The sequence below is a fragment of the Thunnus albacares genome, chromosome 22 (genome assembly GCF_914725855.1).
Source record: "Thunnus albacares chromosome 22, fThuAlb1.1, whole genome shotgun sequence".
NCBI lineage: Eukaryota > Metazoa > Chordata > Actinopteri > Scombriformes > Scombridae > Thunnus > Thunnus albacares.
Window position 1 is genome coordinate 21,667,358 of NC_058127.1, and position 14,813 is coordinate 21,682,170.

General features: G+C 39.8%; 2 protein-coding genes across 4 annotated transcripts in view; both read left to right on the plus strand.

Annotated features, from left to right (window-relative positions):
• Positions 1-1,374: 1,374 nt before the first annotated feature.
• On the plus strand, positions 1,375-8,130 carry haus4 (HAUS augmin-like complex, subunit 4). The gene is made up of 9 exons (XM_044342538.1): positions 1,375-1,582; positions 1,871-2,010; positions 5,312-5,443; positions 5,788-5,928; positions 6,151-6,247; positions 6,368-6,513; positions 6,709-6,839; positions 7,110-7,178; positions 7,340-8,130. Exons 1-9 carry the CDS (start codon positions 1,516-1,518, stop codon positions 7,524-7,526), a joined length of 1,110 nt encoding a protein of 369 aa, XP_044198473.1. The 5' UTR covers positions 1,375-1,515; the 3' UTR covers positions 7,527-8,130.
• A 1,211-nt stretch (positions 8,131-9,341) lies between these two features.
• The window catches only part of dock11 (dedicator of cytokinesis 11), a 67,601-nt gene continuing 62,129 nt past the window's right edge, over positions 9,342-14,813 (plus strand). For 2 of the 3 annotated variants that reach the window (XM_044340614.1, XM_044340616.1), the window contains exon 1: positions 9,342-9,711. In XM_044340614.1, the coding sequence (XP_044196549.1) occupies positions 9,607-9,711 (105 nt within the window). In that variant the 5' untranslated portion in view covers positions 9,342-9,606. The remainder of the gene's footprint in view (positions 9,712-14,813) is intronic. The other variant, XM_044340615.1, reaches the window with a different exon arrangement.

The following is a 14,813-nucleotide window of genomic DNA, read 5'->3' on the forward strand; positions in this document are numbered from 1 at the left end:
GAGGATGATGACCACATGGCAACAGAAACCACCCTCCGAGATTAATGAAAACAAGCCACCAAACACCAGCCATGACATTCAAACTCAGTCCAGCTTGAGGTGTAATGTAAAGAAAAGATGGAATATAACACTGTGCTTGTTTTTGCCTAAGGCCCTTTGATTACGACATTGACAACACATGACTGATGTTCTCAAATGTCTTCAATCATTTGGATTTTTTTGTAATTAAATGCTTTATTGTTTTATCTTATTTTGAAACTGCAATGTCTAAACTACACATCAGAACCCTAATTTGACTGTAGGCTCGTTTGGGTTTCTAAAATTAAGAAAATCCATCTTTTAAGACTGAATTTGCCTAACTTGGGTCCCTTGTCAAAAAGGTTTAACAGTCCATATCTCTCAACTTCAACCTGCAGCCACACGATATGCTGTAAGACTTTTACCTCACACACGGGGGACACATTGACAGCCTTGACCACAGGCATGAGAGCAGCAGTGTGAGTTTTCACCACCACACCAGGAGCAGAGACGTCCAACGGCACAAACACTGTCCTCTCCTTATTAGTGTGACACTGATAGATAAAACAAGTTTTGACCATAAACACATACATCCATATTATCAAAAGATCTTCTCAGCTTTGGGACATATTGACATTTTCTAGAATTGACTATCCCAGAACTGGCATGACGCATGAACTAGCATTTAGATCATTTATGAAATTCATTCACACTATGGAGAATGTATGTTTGAGGAATGCCTGGTGTAACACAAGTGCATGCCTTGACTCCTCTCAAGTACTTATGATTGTGAGAAGTGCAGAGAATTTATGGGCACACACATGGGCTATTTCCGACCCTTGATACTGACATTAGATACTTTGTGTGTGAAGATAAAAGGTCTCTTGCTCTGTCAGTTCTAAATCAAGCCTTACACTCAGTAATGCACCATTTATTTTTCTGTGGTTTACGTCTGTGGTGTTACAACAACATTGCTATGATTCTACTTTATTCAATCCACCATGAAACCCCTGACTGGGTTGTTTGGAATTATTGTAAATTATGTGCTTTTCATGTTGTTGGTATCCACTTCTAATGCTTTTCACTTGTTTTCAGTGTTTTAAATGAACTCTTAAGGAATGTTGAAAGGATTTCTGCCACTTTTTAAAAAAAATCCTGAATATAATGTAACATTACTTCTATTTAAAAAAAACATTTAAAAAAATATAGCAATATTAATATATTTTAAAATGAATATGGTTGTTGAGAATGTTATTATTATGTATATTTATTATAGGCTATCGGCCCATATACAGTTCTCGCTGGTAGGCAGAACGCGGATTGATCACGCGGGTCAGTTAACCAATAAGAAGGCTCCCTGCAGACGCGCGCTACTTGATTCAGGAAGTACACATTTTCATGTCGTGTCGTATTTTCCTTTCTGTTAGCGAGAAAAGTCTTCAGAAATCCTCAAACTGACAGCTTTTTAGGTGAATTAGGAGCACAATTCAGCCGAAAATGTCTGCTGCTCCAGAGTCTACAAACGTTTCATCGCTTGGGAAGGGAGACAGTTTGCATCAACAGGGTAAGAAAACAAGCTTACTACGTTAACTGTTGTTAACTTGCCATGATAAAATATAGAAACGGTGGCTTGCAACCTAATTTATTTCAGACAAATTAATGCCGTGCATGACAAAAGTAATATTTTCTATGGGTTAATGTGAAAGTAGGCTACGTTGGCTGAATTTGAAAGTAGCTAGTAGTATGTATTTAGTCACATTTGTAGAGTTGTGCTGTTGTGAATCTCCAGACAGTGATTTACATCGCTTTACATCATTTAATGTAACGTTATATATACTGTCCTCCCACCCAGTTCTCGCCTCCTTCCCACTGTGTGACATGACAGAGGAGGACCTGACCCAGAACCCTCAGTTCTGTAAACTCCTGGCCACCCTGGCACAACATGTGGACCAAACTGGACTCACTGTCCCACTGAAAACAGAGCTGGACAAGGTATCAGCAGACACTGTGCTCACACCGTCAGTATCTTCCACATCTGACATACACATTTGCAATGCACAGTGCAGTGTTACCATGATGCAGCAAAGTAAACTAAAGTTGGACCGAACAGCTAAAGTACCTGTGTTAAGTTTGAACACACCTTCTCATTCAAGGGTTTTTCTTTAGTTTTACTATTCTACATTGTAGAACAATACTGAAGACATCAAGACTATATAATAACACATATGGAATTGTGTAGTAAACAAAAACGTATTAAATCAACCAAAATGTCTTTCTTATTTTAGATTTCTTTAAGTAGCCACTGTTTGCTTTGATGACAGCTTTGCACACTGTTAGCAATATCTTAACCAGCTTCATGAGGTGATCACCTTGGATGCTTTTCCATTAGTCTTAAAGGAGTTCCCACATATTCTGAGCACTTGTTAGCTGCTTTTCTTTCACTCACTCATCCCAAACCATCTCAACTGGGTGAATGTGGAAGCCAGGTCACCTGATGCAGCGCTCCATCACTCTGTTTTTTTAGTCAAATAGCCCTGACAGAGCCTGGAGGTGTGTTTTGGGTCACTGTCTTGTCGAAAAACAAATGAAGGTCCCACTAAGCACAAACCAGATGGGATGGCGTCTCGCTGCAGAATGTTGTGGTAGCCATGCTGGTTGAGTGTGCCTTGAATTCTGAATAAATGACACACACACACACACCATCACACCATCACACTAATACACGACAGCTGGAACCAAAAATGTCAAATGTGTACTCATCAGACCAAAGTACAGATTTTCACTGGTCTAATGTCCATTCCTTGTGTTTCTTGGCACAAGCAATTCTCTTCTTCTTATTGGTGTCTCTCAGTAGTTGTTTCTTTGCAGCAAATCGACCATAAAGGCCTGATTCACACAGTCTCCTCTGAACAGTTGATGTCGAGATGTGTCTGCTGCTTGAACTCTGGGAAGCATTGGTGAGCGCTCTAATCTGAGGTGCAGTTAATTGGTGATTTCTAAAGCTGGTAACTCTAATGAACTTATCCTCTGCAGCAGAGATAACCCTTGATCCTCCTTACCTGGGGCGGTCCTCTTGAGAGCCGGTGTCATCATAGCGTTTGATGGTTTAGGCGACTACACTTGAAGAAACTTTCAAGGTTGTTGAAATTTTCTGGATTGACAGGCTTCATGTCTTAAAGAAATGATGATTGTCGTTTCTCTTTACTTAGTTGAGCAGTTCTAGCCATAACAAGGATTACTACAGTAGTGGAATAGGGCCGTTTGCTGTATACCAACACTACCTCAGCACAACAAAACTGATGGTCTCAAACACATTAAGGAGGCAAGAAATTCCACTAGAAATTTCACCTGTTCATTGAAAACCATTCCAGGTGACAACCTCATGAAGCTGGTTGAGAGAATGTCAGGAGTGCAAAGCAAACACTTTGAGGAATCTAAAATATGAAACATACTTTGGTTTTTGTGACACTTTGTTTGCTACATGATTCCATATGTGTTACTTTTATATTTTTGATGTCTTCAGTGTTGTTCTACAATGTAAAAAATGGGTCATTCTGTGTCAAATCAGATAAGGTTGTTGCAGCACCGTCTCAGTTTTTGTTCAGACCTTGTCTATATCATAAATGGTCCCAAAACTAAGGCCTGTAAAATATTTCTGTTCAAATTCTGTGTTTTCATATTTTTCAGCCCTTGCTATTATTTACTCTTTATAGCCTCAAAAACGCCTTGTCTGGGAAGCCATGTTTGGGCATTAATATCTTGACAAGGATTGTTCTTAGCCTCGCCAGTCATTGTAGGATAGAAGACAAGCATGTGTTCTGTATGCCAAAACCATTAAAAGCCTGTACTGCATGCCATTTTATGTTTATAAGGCCCTAGATTTGGAAAAAAGTGCAAAATTCCTAAACGAGAGTGATATTGAGGTTACTACAAACCCACATTTTTGCACCAATATGATATCAATCATTATTTTTTCTTTAAAAACAATCTTTTATTAACTTTTTGTCAATATTTGAGATCTCTACCACCAATGGATATGAAGATATTATGAATAAAACAAAGCATGGTGGCATATTTTGGTCATTTCAAAATGATATGTGGGGTAGCTAGTGGGAGCATGAAAATGTACATGGACATTTTTTGATGTATGATTATTAAGGGTCAAAAATGCTAATGTCCTTCTGTTTTTCCTTCATACAAAAATAGACACAGATTTGAAAGATACTTTACTTATGGCAAAAAACGTCCATTTCAGGATTACATTTTTTTGCCTCAGTATCTCCATGATTATTGAATTTCTGAGTCATAGGAATTGTAAGAAATAAAGGATAAACATGTTTTCAGTATGTTCATTGGAATAAAGGGCATTTGAGATGGGATTGTGTCTCTGCTAAGGTCCTGGATATTGAAAATAAGTGAAATATTTGGATAAAACCTCTGGCATAAGGAGGAATAAGTGGTATATAAATGGCCCTTTCAAGCTCCAGTGGGAGTATCTGAATGTGTTTCCACATAAAAGGTTGGATGTGTTTATTAATTATTTATTGATGACTTATAGTAAAATGAACCTACAGAAAACATGTATTTCTTTTACCCCAATCAATATTTCAGAGGCTGGGATGCACATAAGTACAGATAATAAGGGAAGACCCTGCTTCTTCATTATGGATGTTTTTTTTTCCCCCTAGAGTTATAACAATGCCTTTAACTATGTGTATTTATCTATGAAGAGAACATGGAAGGACATTGGCACTTTGTACACTAAATGACTATACATGAAGCTACTTCCACATACATTTTCATGTTCCTACTAGCTACCCCACATACCATTTTGGTCCTATGAAAATGCTACCATGCCTTGTTTTATTCATAATATATTCATGTCCATTGGTGGTAGAGACCTCAAATATTGGCACAAAATTAATAAAAGATTGTATTTGAAGAAAAGATAATGATTGATACCAGATGGGTGCAAAAATGGATTTATAATAAAAATAATAAATAAAGTATAATATATAGACAAACTTTGTACAAATTCTGAGATGAGTTGGAATGACCCAAATAGTAAAAATCATATTGAAGATTGAATGAGTAGGTGTATCCAAACTTTTGACTGGTACTGTATAAGCCTGTTGGATTTGCTGCTTAGTTATTGATATTTAATTGCACTGTAAGCAGTGACTTACCGACCTCTACTGGCAACCAGTAAGAATTGCAGTAACATGCACAGATCTGAGTTTAGGTTTTGTGTATCCATGATTATGTGCTTACACATGTGGCTGCTTTTCTCCAGGCTGAGCAGAGGCTGCAGGGCCAGAGGCGTCTCTGGCTGCGATCTGAGAGCCTCCACAAAGGGCTGCAAGAGATGATCCAGGACCACTGTGTCAGGAAGCAACATAGCACCGTACCCCCTGACCAGAACATGGTACACTTTACATACACTACTCATTCACACATGCCACAAATGCACAAACAGCTGTCAGTAAATCATTGCATGTGTATTTTTGGTCATTAAAGCCCCACTAAACGACTTCTCTTGCACATAGTCAGCTCCAAATGGCAGCTAAAGAAAACTGAAACATTTGAATTTCAGTACCCAGATATCTACCTTGTAATATGACATGTGCACATCATGTTTACTGTAGACTGCTGTCCAGGACACACAAATCAGCAGTGTTTTAGAGAGTGATGACACTCATTTCATACAAGATAAAAATACACAATAACTGTCATGTAACACTTGCTTTGGTTGTTGGTGTGTGTGTGTAGTTCTATGTGACGATGGAGAAGTGTCTCTTGGTGGCTCAGTGTGTCAGACAGCTGGATCCCAGTAGCACTACCAACCAGGACCAGCCCTCTGTTCTGGGCCTGAACCCCCAACAGGTGATGGAGCTCATGCCATTAGAGAAGGTGAGTCATAAAAATACCCACATACTTAGAGGTAAATTCTTGGTTTTTTGTGAGTATGTGTGGATTTGTGTAACAAAACTGAAATTAGTTTTGATCTCACGGCAAAATATGTTTAATGGTATAAGAGCAGGAAAATAAAATTGGCACCAAACCTCTTTTTATATTGATTATCAATACAAGATGTGTGTTTTGCCTGTCAATGCTGTATTTATTTTTTACCAGAATGTGAAAAGAATGAAACAGAGTCTACCCAGAGAGCTGGAGAAACATCTAAAGAAAAAGTGTCTGAGCCTCCTCTCCTACTGCCAACCTGAATGTGGTACAGTCTTCAAACACTGATTTATCTATTTCTACCAGTAAAACCCCTCATTCACCTTTACAACCATCATATGTTCTATATAAACATGTGACCAAGATGTTGTTTTGTCATCTCCTCTAGAGAATGAGAGTGAGGGTCTGAAGAACAGCAAGTTGTCTCATCTGTCTGCCCAACTGGACAAAGAGAAGAAAAGAGCGGAGAGTTTAAAGGAGATCTGCCAGGAAAACACAGTCCTGCTGCAAAGACAGGTGCAGCTCTACCTCTCTGTAAGTAACCTCATAAGTCTCCTCTGTTTTTGGAAGGTTATCAAATTGATTGATTGAAGAAGTTCACTCACTAGAAATAGTTTCCCAAATGAAATCCTTAAAAATGATCACATGTGTATGTAGCATAAATGTGGGATATTTTGCCTTCTGCTTTTTCTTTCTCTTCTTTCTGACTGACTTGTTGTGTCTGTGCAGGAGCTGACTAAATGTATTCAGCTTCTGCAGTCTCTCATCTTGGACCACAGACTGAGGATCCAGGCAGACTTGGACAGGAAGAAGTTGGACTACTTTGAAAGCAAATGTGAATTACTCATACAGAAGATCAAGTAAGGAGGTTTTAATGCTTTGTCTCTATAAATACATTTCTATGCATTTACAGGCATTTTGACAGTTGTTTAAAGTGATGTAACTAGAAAACCTCTCAGCTAAATATTGTGAGTAATAATTATGTTTGACTGTTAAAATATTTATTTAAAGTTGTATCAGCTGGTATGATTGAATGCAATGCCAAAGTATCAGTGCATTTCTGGTATACAGTCATTCTATACATCAATAAAGCTGACATTAATTTCTGTCTTTCTCCTCTTCCTTCAAAGGACCGAGATGGTGGAAATCCAGCTGGACACGTACACAGCCGACTCAATATCTGCTCATAGAAAAATAAGGCAAGAGGCTATTTGCTGATCTCTAACTATTTATGTTTGTGTTTGTCATTTAAATGCTCTTTGAATTTGAACCATAATTTCCTGATCCAAACTTTCAGAGAGGTTATAGAAACAGCTATGGTTGAATCTAACATGCTGTTCTTCTTGAACCTCACCTGCAGGGGGAAGCTGGAGTCTGAGCTAAAGGACTGTCAGGTGGAGAAGCAGTCTATGGAGTTAAAACTAGCCTCCTTTGAGATCTTGGGAAAGGAATTTGAGGCCCTTGCCGAGGAGTACTGCAAAATAAGACAGGAGATAGAAGTGAAAAACTGGGCTCTGAAGGAACTCACCAAGTACAATAACAAGTGAGGATCATATCTGATGCAGAGGCCAGCCGTTCCCTTTTCAGTGTGTCATGGCTCACAATGACATGCTGGTATTTGGACAGTAACTATGTAGCACGTACAGCTGGGAGTGGGCTAACGGAACGCTCCTCTTGAGAGCTCATAACTTAAAAATGTTTAAATTACTTCAATAAATTCAATTTTCTCAAAGCTGTCAAGCCTCTTCAGTGCATCACCATGTTAATCAGCATTTCTGCTCTACTTGTTTTGTTTAAACACGAACCTGTTTGTGTAGTTTTTACAGTAGTTGCTTAAATCTACAACTTAAGACGAGGAGTGGTGCTCCGCTTGAACTATCTTGCATGCAACTACATGGTCAATTTGAATTGCTTTCTAGGTAAGATTAAAGAGGTGAGAATCATTATATTAATACTGCAAAGTACCTCTGCCTTGATTAAAGTTTGCTTTTTTTGTTGGCTGTTAATCTAACTTCACTGTAATGAAAGTGTCACAGTATATTTATGTAAACATGTAATTGTTATTTAACACCTTACCTCACCTTTATATATTGCAATGTAACCATGGGAGAAAATAAAAATAATAATGCATGCAATAATGCATCAGCTGCAGTCTGTGTACCACTCATGTCCTTGATTCATGTAGCATGCTTCTCTGAGCTGACATCTGTTCTCACTAAAGTAATGTGATTGAGATAACGTATACAAACATGTTCATCCATGTAAGCAGCATCCTTTCAATCCTTTCTTGGTATATAATTATAGTGTAGTTGGTAAATACCACTGATGCTATAAACATTATTTTTCATTTCTTCATGGATTCCTTATTAAGTTAGAGGACATTTTATGAATTACAAAGCAGGTGATATACAGTTCATGAACTGATGAAGCTTTAAGATTAAACAACATGCAAACTTTGCAAAAGGGGTTGTGACTATATAATTGATATGCTATACATTTGGTGTAAACGCTACATAGCAGACTAATGGCATCAATATGAAAATGTGAAAAAGAATAAAGTAAATATCTTGCAGGACACTACATCTTCCACAAGATGGCAGTATAAGAATGCATATCGAGCCAAATTCTGACTCATAATTTAGATTCAGATTAAAGTTACAAAAGTAGTTTACCGAGCCAAAAAAAAAAGAAGAATAATAAGAAGAAAGGTCTTTGCATGTTTTTTCAGAAATCAATATATCATCGATTAAAGGATATTCTGTTTAACGAAGCTCTGAATTTATTATCTAGAATTTTTTTGTTACTGATCTAAAAGCAGAATTTGTAGAAATTCTAATTGTTTATTGCCCTATATAGTATTTTACTGTACAGTAGGCCTACATTTGTCCTGAACTTCTACTTTGTAGTGTCATTCATAAGAAATCCATTCATGCAAGTTTCAATGTGTCCTACTGAACAATTGTCATTATCACACAAAAAATGTTGTTATTTCAATATGTGTTTGTAAAAAAATGTGGATGACACCTTGGGGGTAACGAACAAATATCTTTAAATACATTAATTTAAAAAAATGTGGCAGTTTTTATATAGTTCTCACTTATTTGTATTTTTTTATCTGCAAGTCTACATTTTATTTTGTTTAAAGTTACTTTTTTTTTTAACTTTATATAACAGCAAAATCACAATTCTTCTGTTTATGTACATTTTATGTCGTTTTTATTGCTTTGGCGATGTAAACGTCTGTTTCTCATGTCGATAAAACCACTTTAAACTGAATTGAATTGAATTGAACTGAACAGTAACGCTCACTCTGTTGTCTTCTTTGCATAGACGATCTTTGTTAAGTCCACTCCACCGAGTAGAGGCGGGAAGCGGGTAAGAGCGGAGCATCTCGCTTTATCAAACCATCTCTGCTCTCCTCTCATCATCATCATCATCACCAGCACCAGCAGCAGCAGCAGCAGTAACAGCGGCCCCGCCTCGCGACGCGAACCGCTGGCTGGTTCACCTCCAACACAACCCACATCTGGCTGTCACACAACAGCAGTGCTGCCGCTCCGTCCGGTACCGCGGCATGCTCATATTCACACCGGGACATACAAAGTGGATTTTAACCATAGGGGCATTATGTCTGAGGTACGGAAATTCACCAAGAGGTTAAGCAAACCCGGGACGGCAGCGGAAGTCAGACAGAGCGTGTCGGAGGCTGTGAGGAGCTCCGTGGACCTTGTGGTGAGCAGAGCTTCTCATGTTGTCTGTGACCCGGCGGCGGTCATTTTAGCTCATAGGGATAATGTAACCAAAGCCTGCTCCCTCCACTCCTCTCTACCCTACTTGAGAGGGGGGGGTAAACAGTCTTCTTCTCTAAACATCCTCTGCTCTCGTTGCTTTATCCATACATTCTATTTTTTTTTCTGTTTTTCCAGTTTTCAGGACTGCTTCTTGGTATGAATGCACTGAAACAATGTTACAGCGGTGTGTAATCTGTGTAGTGTTCAAAAGACAAGCGATTATATGCCGCGAATTCAACTCTCACATGCTGGCTTGCTTTCCTAAATGACCGGCATTATCAAATAGTGTGACATTGTGCACAGGAACACATGGTTTTTCAGTCTTCTGCGGCTCCTTTTGTGTGCTGGCGGATGGGAAGCAGTGCCAGTTGGACAGCTGCAGCATGGCTTCCCTATGTGTGTGCGTGTGTGTGTGTGTGTGTGTCTTTATTCCTGCTGGAAATAGCCACATCATGCAATTAAATGCCGTTATAAATGATTATTGATGATGACGAGTGTGCAAATGAACATACTTTTATTTTAATGGTTTATTTTTTTTTTCTCTGTATTTGTATGAACAGCAGTGCTGGTGGTTTGGAACAGACTGCAATAATGAGGGATTAGGCGCAGTGGCTTGAGATGAATAGCTTTTAGGATCCTGCTGATACAGCGTTTGTGTGTGTGTGTGTGTATGCGTGCCCATGATGTATGTGTGAACTTATTTTCATGTCAGTATATCAAAGGAATGACATTTGTCTTGAAATTTCCAGTGATGTCAGTGCAGATTGACGTCCGCCTCCTGATATCTTGTTTTCTTTTTGCTATAACTGAAGCCGTCTGTTCACTTTCTCATTATGAGAAAACTACAACTTCAACCCAAAACACAACAGACATATATCTTTGGCTGTTTAGAGCAGTGGCTGGCAAACTTTTTCACATCAAGGACCCCTAAATTGACCCAAATTAAACCACGGACCCTCATTTGATAAGATTTTTGCTTGTAGATGTTTTATTACAGAAAGTGTTTGACAACCATGACCAAAACAGTCATATATTCTGTCATTGTGCTAAATAAATGACTCCCCTTTTTTGCTGGGGACCCCCTTGAACTCCCTCAAGGACCCCAGAGTGGAGCCGGATGAGTTTGCATAAGAGATAAACTCTTGCTCCTTAGGGATTCATTTAGGTTTTAGTCTTATGATGATCATCTTGAGGAGTGTGACGCAAGGAGGTCGCCAGCTAATGATCTTGTGATGAGGTTCTGATCACAGATGTGAAAGTGTTTTTGTGTTTGTGGACACATGTCATATGCGTGTTATGCTGTCTCTTTGTTTTTTTCCTCTGTTTTAAGAGTGGCAGGTTTTGGCTGCTCATTTTATGGGGCGATGGTTGGCTCGGTAACTGAGAACAAACGCTGTTTTGTGGAGGGTTGCACAGCCCGCGTTCTTCTCACATGGGGATTCCCTCAGGCATGCTGTGACCATGCTTGTGTTTGTGTGTTCAGTCTTGTCTTCATCTCTGTATAGTCAGAGCCATTTTTAAATATTTCCATCTCTATCTCTGTTCCTAGATTTGAAAAGGTTTTACTTGTTTCAAAGCTGGAAGTGAGATACAATTTAGCAGAACATGGAAGTTTTTTTTTTCTATACGCTTGAGACGACTCACGGGCCAATTACTTTTAAATCTCTTCCTTGGAAATGCCGTTATCTGACACATCAGTGAATCACAGGTCTTCCTTGCATTCATAAAAAGTCCTGTAGAAAAACCTGTCTGCATCTGCCTGTGTTTAGCGCTCTATTACTGTACATGGAAATGTTTGGGAATGAGTGAACAGTAATTGTAAGCACAGTGATTGGACAAGACCATTATGGTCTTTTCTGATCGAGCACTTATTTGATTCTAAATAGGTCAACTCTGAGAACCCTCCGTCATACTGTCATATGGTTTACTTGTGTCTCTGGTGTTTTCACATGAAGAATTCTGCCAGTCCAGCTCATAACAAAGACTTCATTTTACTTTGAATATTAGTTAAAGCTTGCCACGTGTTAGCTTCAGACTATCTGATAGCCTGCAGGTACGTAGGGAATCATTACTGACCTATAACAATGTTGCACAGGTGTGTCATTATCAGCTAAATTCTGGCTAACAGGGAGTCGGTAACTTGACCTTACATAAAATGTTTAGCTCAGTGGTTCCAAACTGTGGGTGTATGTGACAGAGGAACACACAGCTGTGACCAATAACCTTATTAATTGCTGCCTTGCTTTGCAGTGATTACTGGAACAAAGCGCTCGTTAAGATTATTAGTTTCACCTGTGCTTGCTCCAACTGTTATGACAAATCTAAAGGTGTATGAATCTGACTCATTTGGGAACGATAACGGAAAAAGAGTGCTTTAATGCTCTGGAAGCTGTTGAGACTCTGGTTTGAAATATTTAGTGGGAGCACTGCAGAAAAAATTTGGGAACCACTGGTGTAGAGCGACGGTTCCCAACCTTGGCGTCAGGAACCCTACAAGTGGTCGCAAGATGAGGTAGGAAATGATAACAATCCACGTTCTGCTACTTCTCTGCTTCTTTCTCGTGAAATACTGTAGCTTTACCCTTTCAGGCCTTTAAAAAAAGATTCTATTGACACAATCTGAGATGGTAAAATCACTCACTCTTTTCACGAGCAAGAGAGGTTGAGAACTGTTGGTCTAGAGGAATGCGCTGTTGGCCGCTACAGTGTAGAAATATGCTGCTGAGTCTTTAAATGTATGTGATGAATGTATCTTTGGTATAAACTGTAAAACATTCATTTAAAAACACTGTGGTTATAAAATATAATGAATATCTGCAGATGTGTTGGTTAACAGAAACTTCAGTTCCTAATAGCTGGTATCTAAGATGTATCTAAGCATCTCTAATGTCAAATCTGCAGGAATGAATCTCTGTTATAAGGTTACTCCGCTTTTTGGGAGTAGATGGAGAATATAAGGACAAACTAGACCAGCTAGGCTTCTTCTTCCCTTTAGGGAGAGCTGCTATGTGTCTGCTCACATACACACAGATTGGAGCAGTTAGTGGGGGTCAGCGATGGGACAGTGGAGCCGCTTCGTTCTGTACCGACCCACATGTCAGTGTGTGTTTGCGATCATCTGTAGTGCATAATGTGTAAGCTTCCTAGCCAGAGTGATAAAATCCACCTGGTCGTGTTGGAGTCCTGAGTGCTTTACATCAGCTGAACTGTAATGGGACTCAGACATCTGGAAATGCATCATCATCATCATCATCATAGTACCACGGAGAAACAGTCATGCTTTGTACTCGGTGATTGGTGTTGGAGTGTTCTTGAGCCAGGTGGATAATTTAGAGGAGAAAGTGTGTGACATAAAATAAGAAGGTGGAGAGAGTGTCTTGATGGCTTGTGTCACACGGTTACACCCAAGCGTTAGGCCATGTCCTCTGATTGTTATAGCATCTCTGTTTTTCTGTTTCTCAATCAGTGTGGCTTTCACAGCTGGCTGCTTGTGATTCTTCAGCTTCCTTTCTCTTCCAAGAAAGCAGAACTCTCTCTCTGTCTTTCCTTCTCTCTTTGCTCTCTCCCCCCTCTTTCTCTCTCTCTTTCTCTCTGTAACGTGTTACCTCTGTATGCTGCCGAACGGTTGCCTGTGACTTGTGGCGCTGCGGTCGAGCTCGTTGCACATGACAGGAAGCAGAGCTGCTGCTTCGGGTGCAGGGGCGGCACGGCCATGTGTAATGCCTTCTGCAGACTTGTAAGAGTTTTGCTGCTGCTGCTGCTGCTGCTGCTCAGGGCTGCTGGTTGTCTGTCAAGTACTGGGCTTATATGTAAACAGACAATACAAAGGAATTAGCGAATACTCCGCGCCAGCTTCCATCACGTCAGTCGGACTATCATCAGGGATAGAAATTTTTAGTTAAGAGTACTGGTTTCAAAAAAAAAAAAAAAAAAAAGCCAGACGTTGTGTTTATGTGGGAGACCCAGGAAGTCAGGGTCTGGTGGAAAAAATGTGCAGAGAGCATATATACGTGTAACCAGCTTACTGCGCTGGCCAAATTATTGGTTAGAGAACATGGAAAGGGAGAACGTGCTTTCCTTTATTGGCTCGTGCGCAGATACCAGCATATTCAAGAGGGGGGATGTTAACTCCTTAAACCTCACTGATCTGCTGGTGGACCAGTCGTTACAAACTTCTGTGCAGCCAAACATTGTTTAAACCCACAGAACTTCTATTTTAAATACTAGCGGAGATCCCAAAGTTTCCAATGATATTAAATACAGCTTAATTTGGAGGTGGGGGAGGTGGGGGAGCCATAGATAACACGTTTCACTCAGTGTAAACATCATATTCTGCAGATTGAATGAATGAAGAGCTGGAAGGTGATTTTTCAAACCTTACTCCATGGGGGGAAAAGGTGAAAACAATATATTTAAAGGGGTTAACTGGGCTCACATATCTCAGAAAAACCTAGATAAGTGTCTAGAATGATTGCACATGTGAGCATACGCAGCGTGTCTCAGAGGGGAGAGCAGCAAGCAGCAGGAACTAACTGTGTAACTTTATTACTGCCCACTCTAACAGCGGTACAGTAGGAAAACAAAGCTCAGCATCTCAGCTGCATGATGCTTAAATGGAAATATGACAGAGCACAAGAGAGGGGAGGGAAAAATCCCTCACACATAGACTCTCAGCTGTAGGGCATAGTCAGGGTTTTTCAGAGTCCTTCCTCCCCACTGCGCTTGTTTACTTAGCATCATTACGGCATGCCCCTCACATACTCTATTGCCTACAGACTCGGTGGCAGCGGCTCAGTGATGTGGCTCAGAAGCTGATCAACTCCACACAGTCTGATTTCCTCCGTCCGAGTCCAAAACAGCTTGGTGTCGCTCAGCCAAAGCTTATTGGTTAAGCTATTCATCACCGTCTTCACTGCTTAGCTTGAGCTTAAAGTGGTACTTTCTTAGAATTAATTCAGAATTGTTCCAAGTGGTTTTAGGTTTTATACTTGTGATCACGTCTTGACCTAGTTGTAGAAGGCTAGGTTTAGCCTGTAGGCCTCT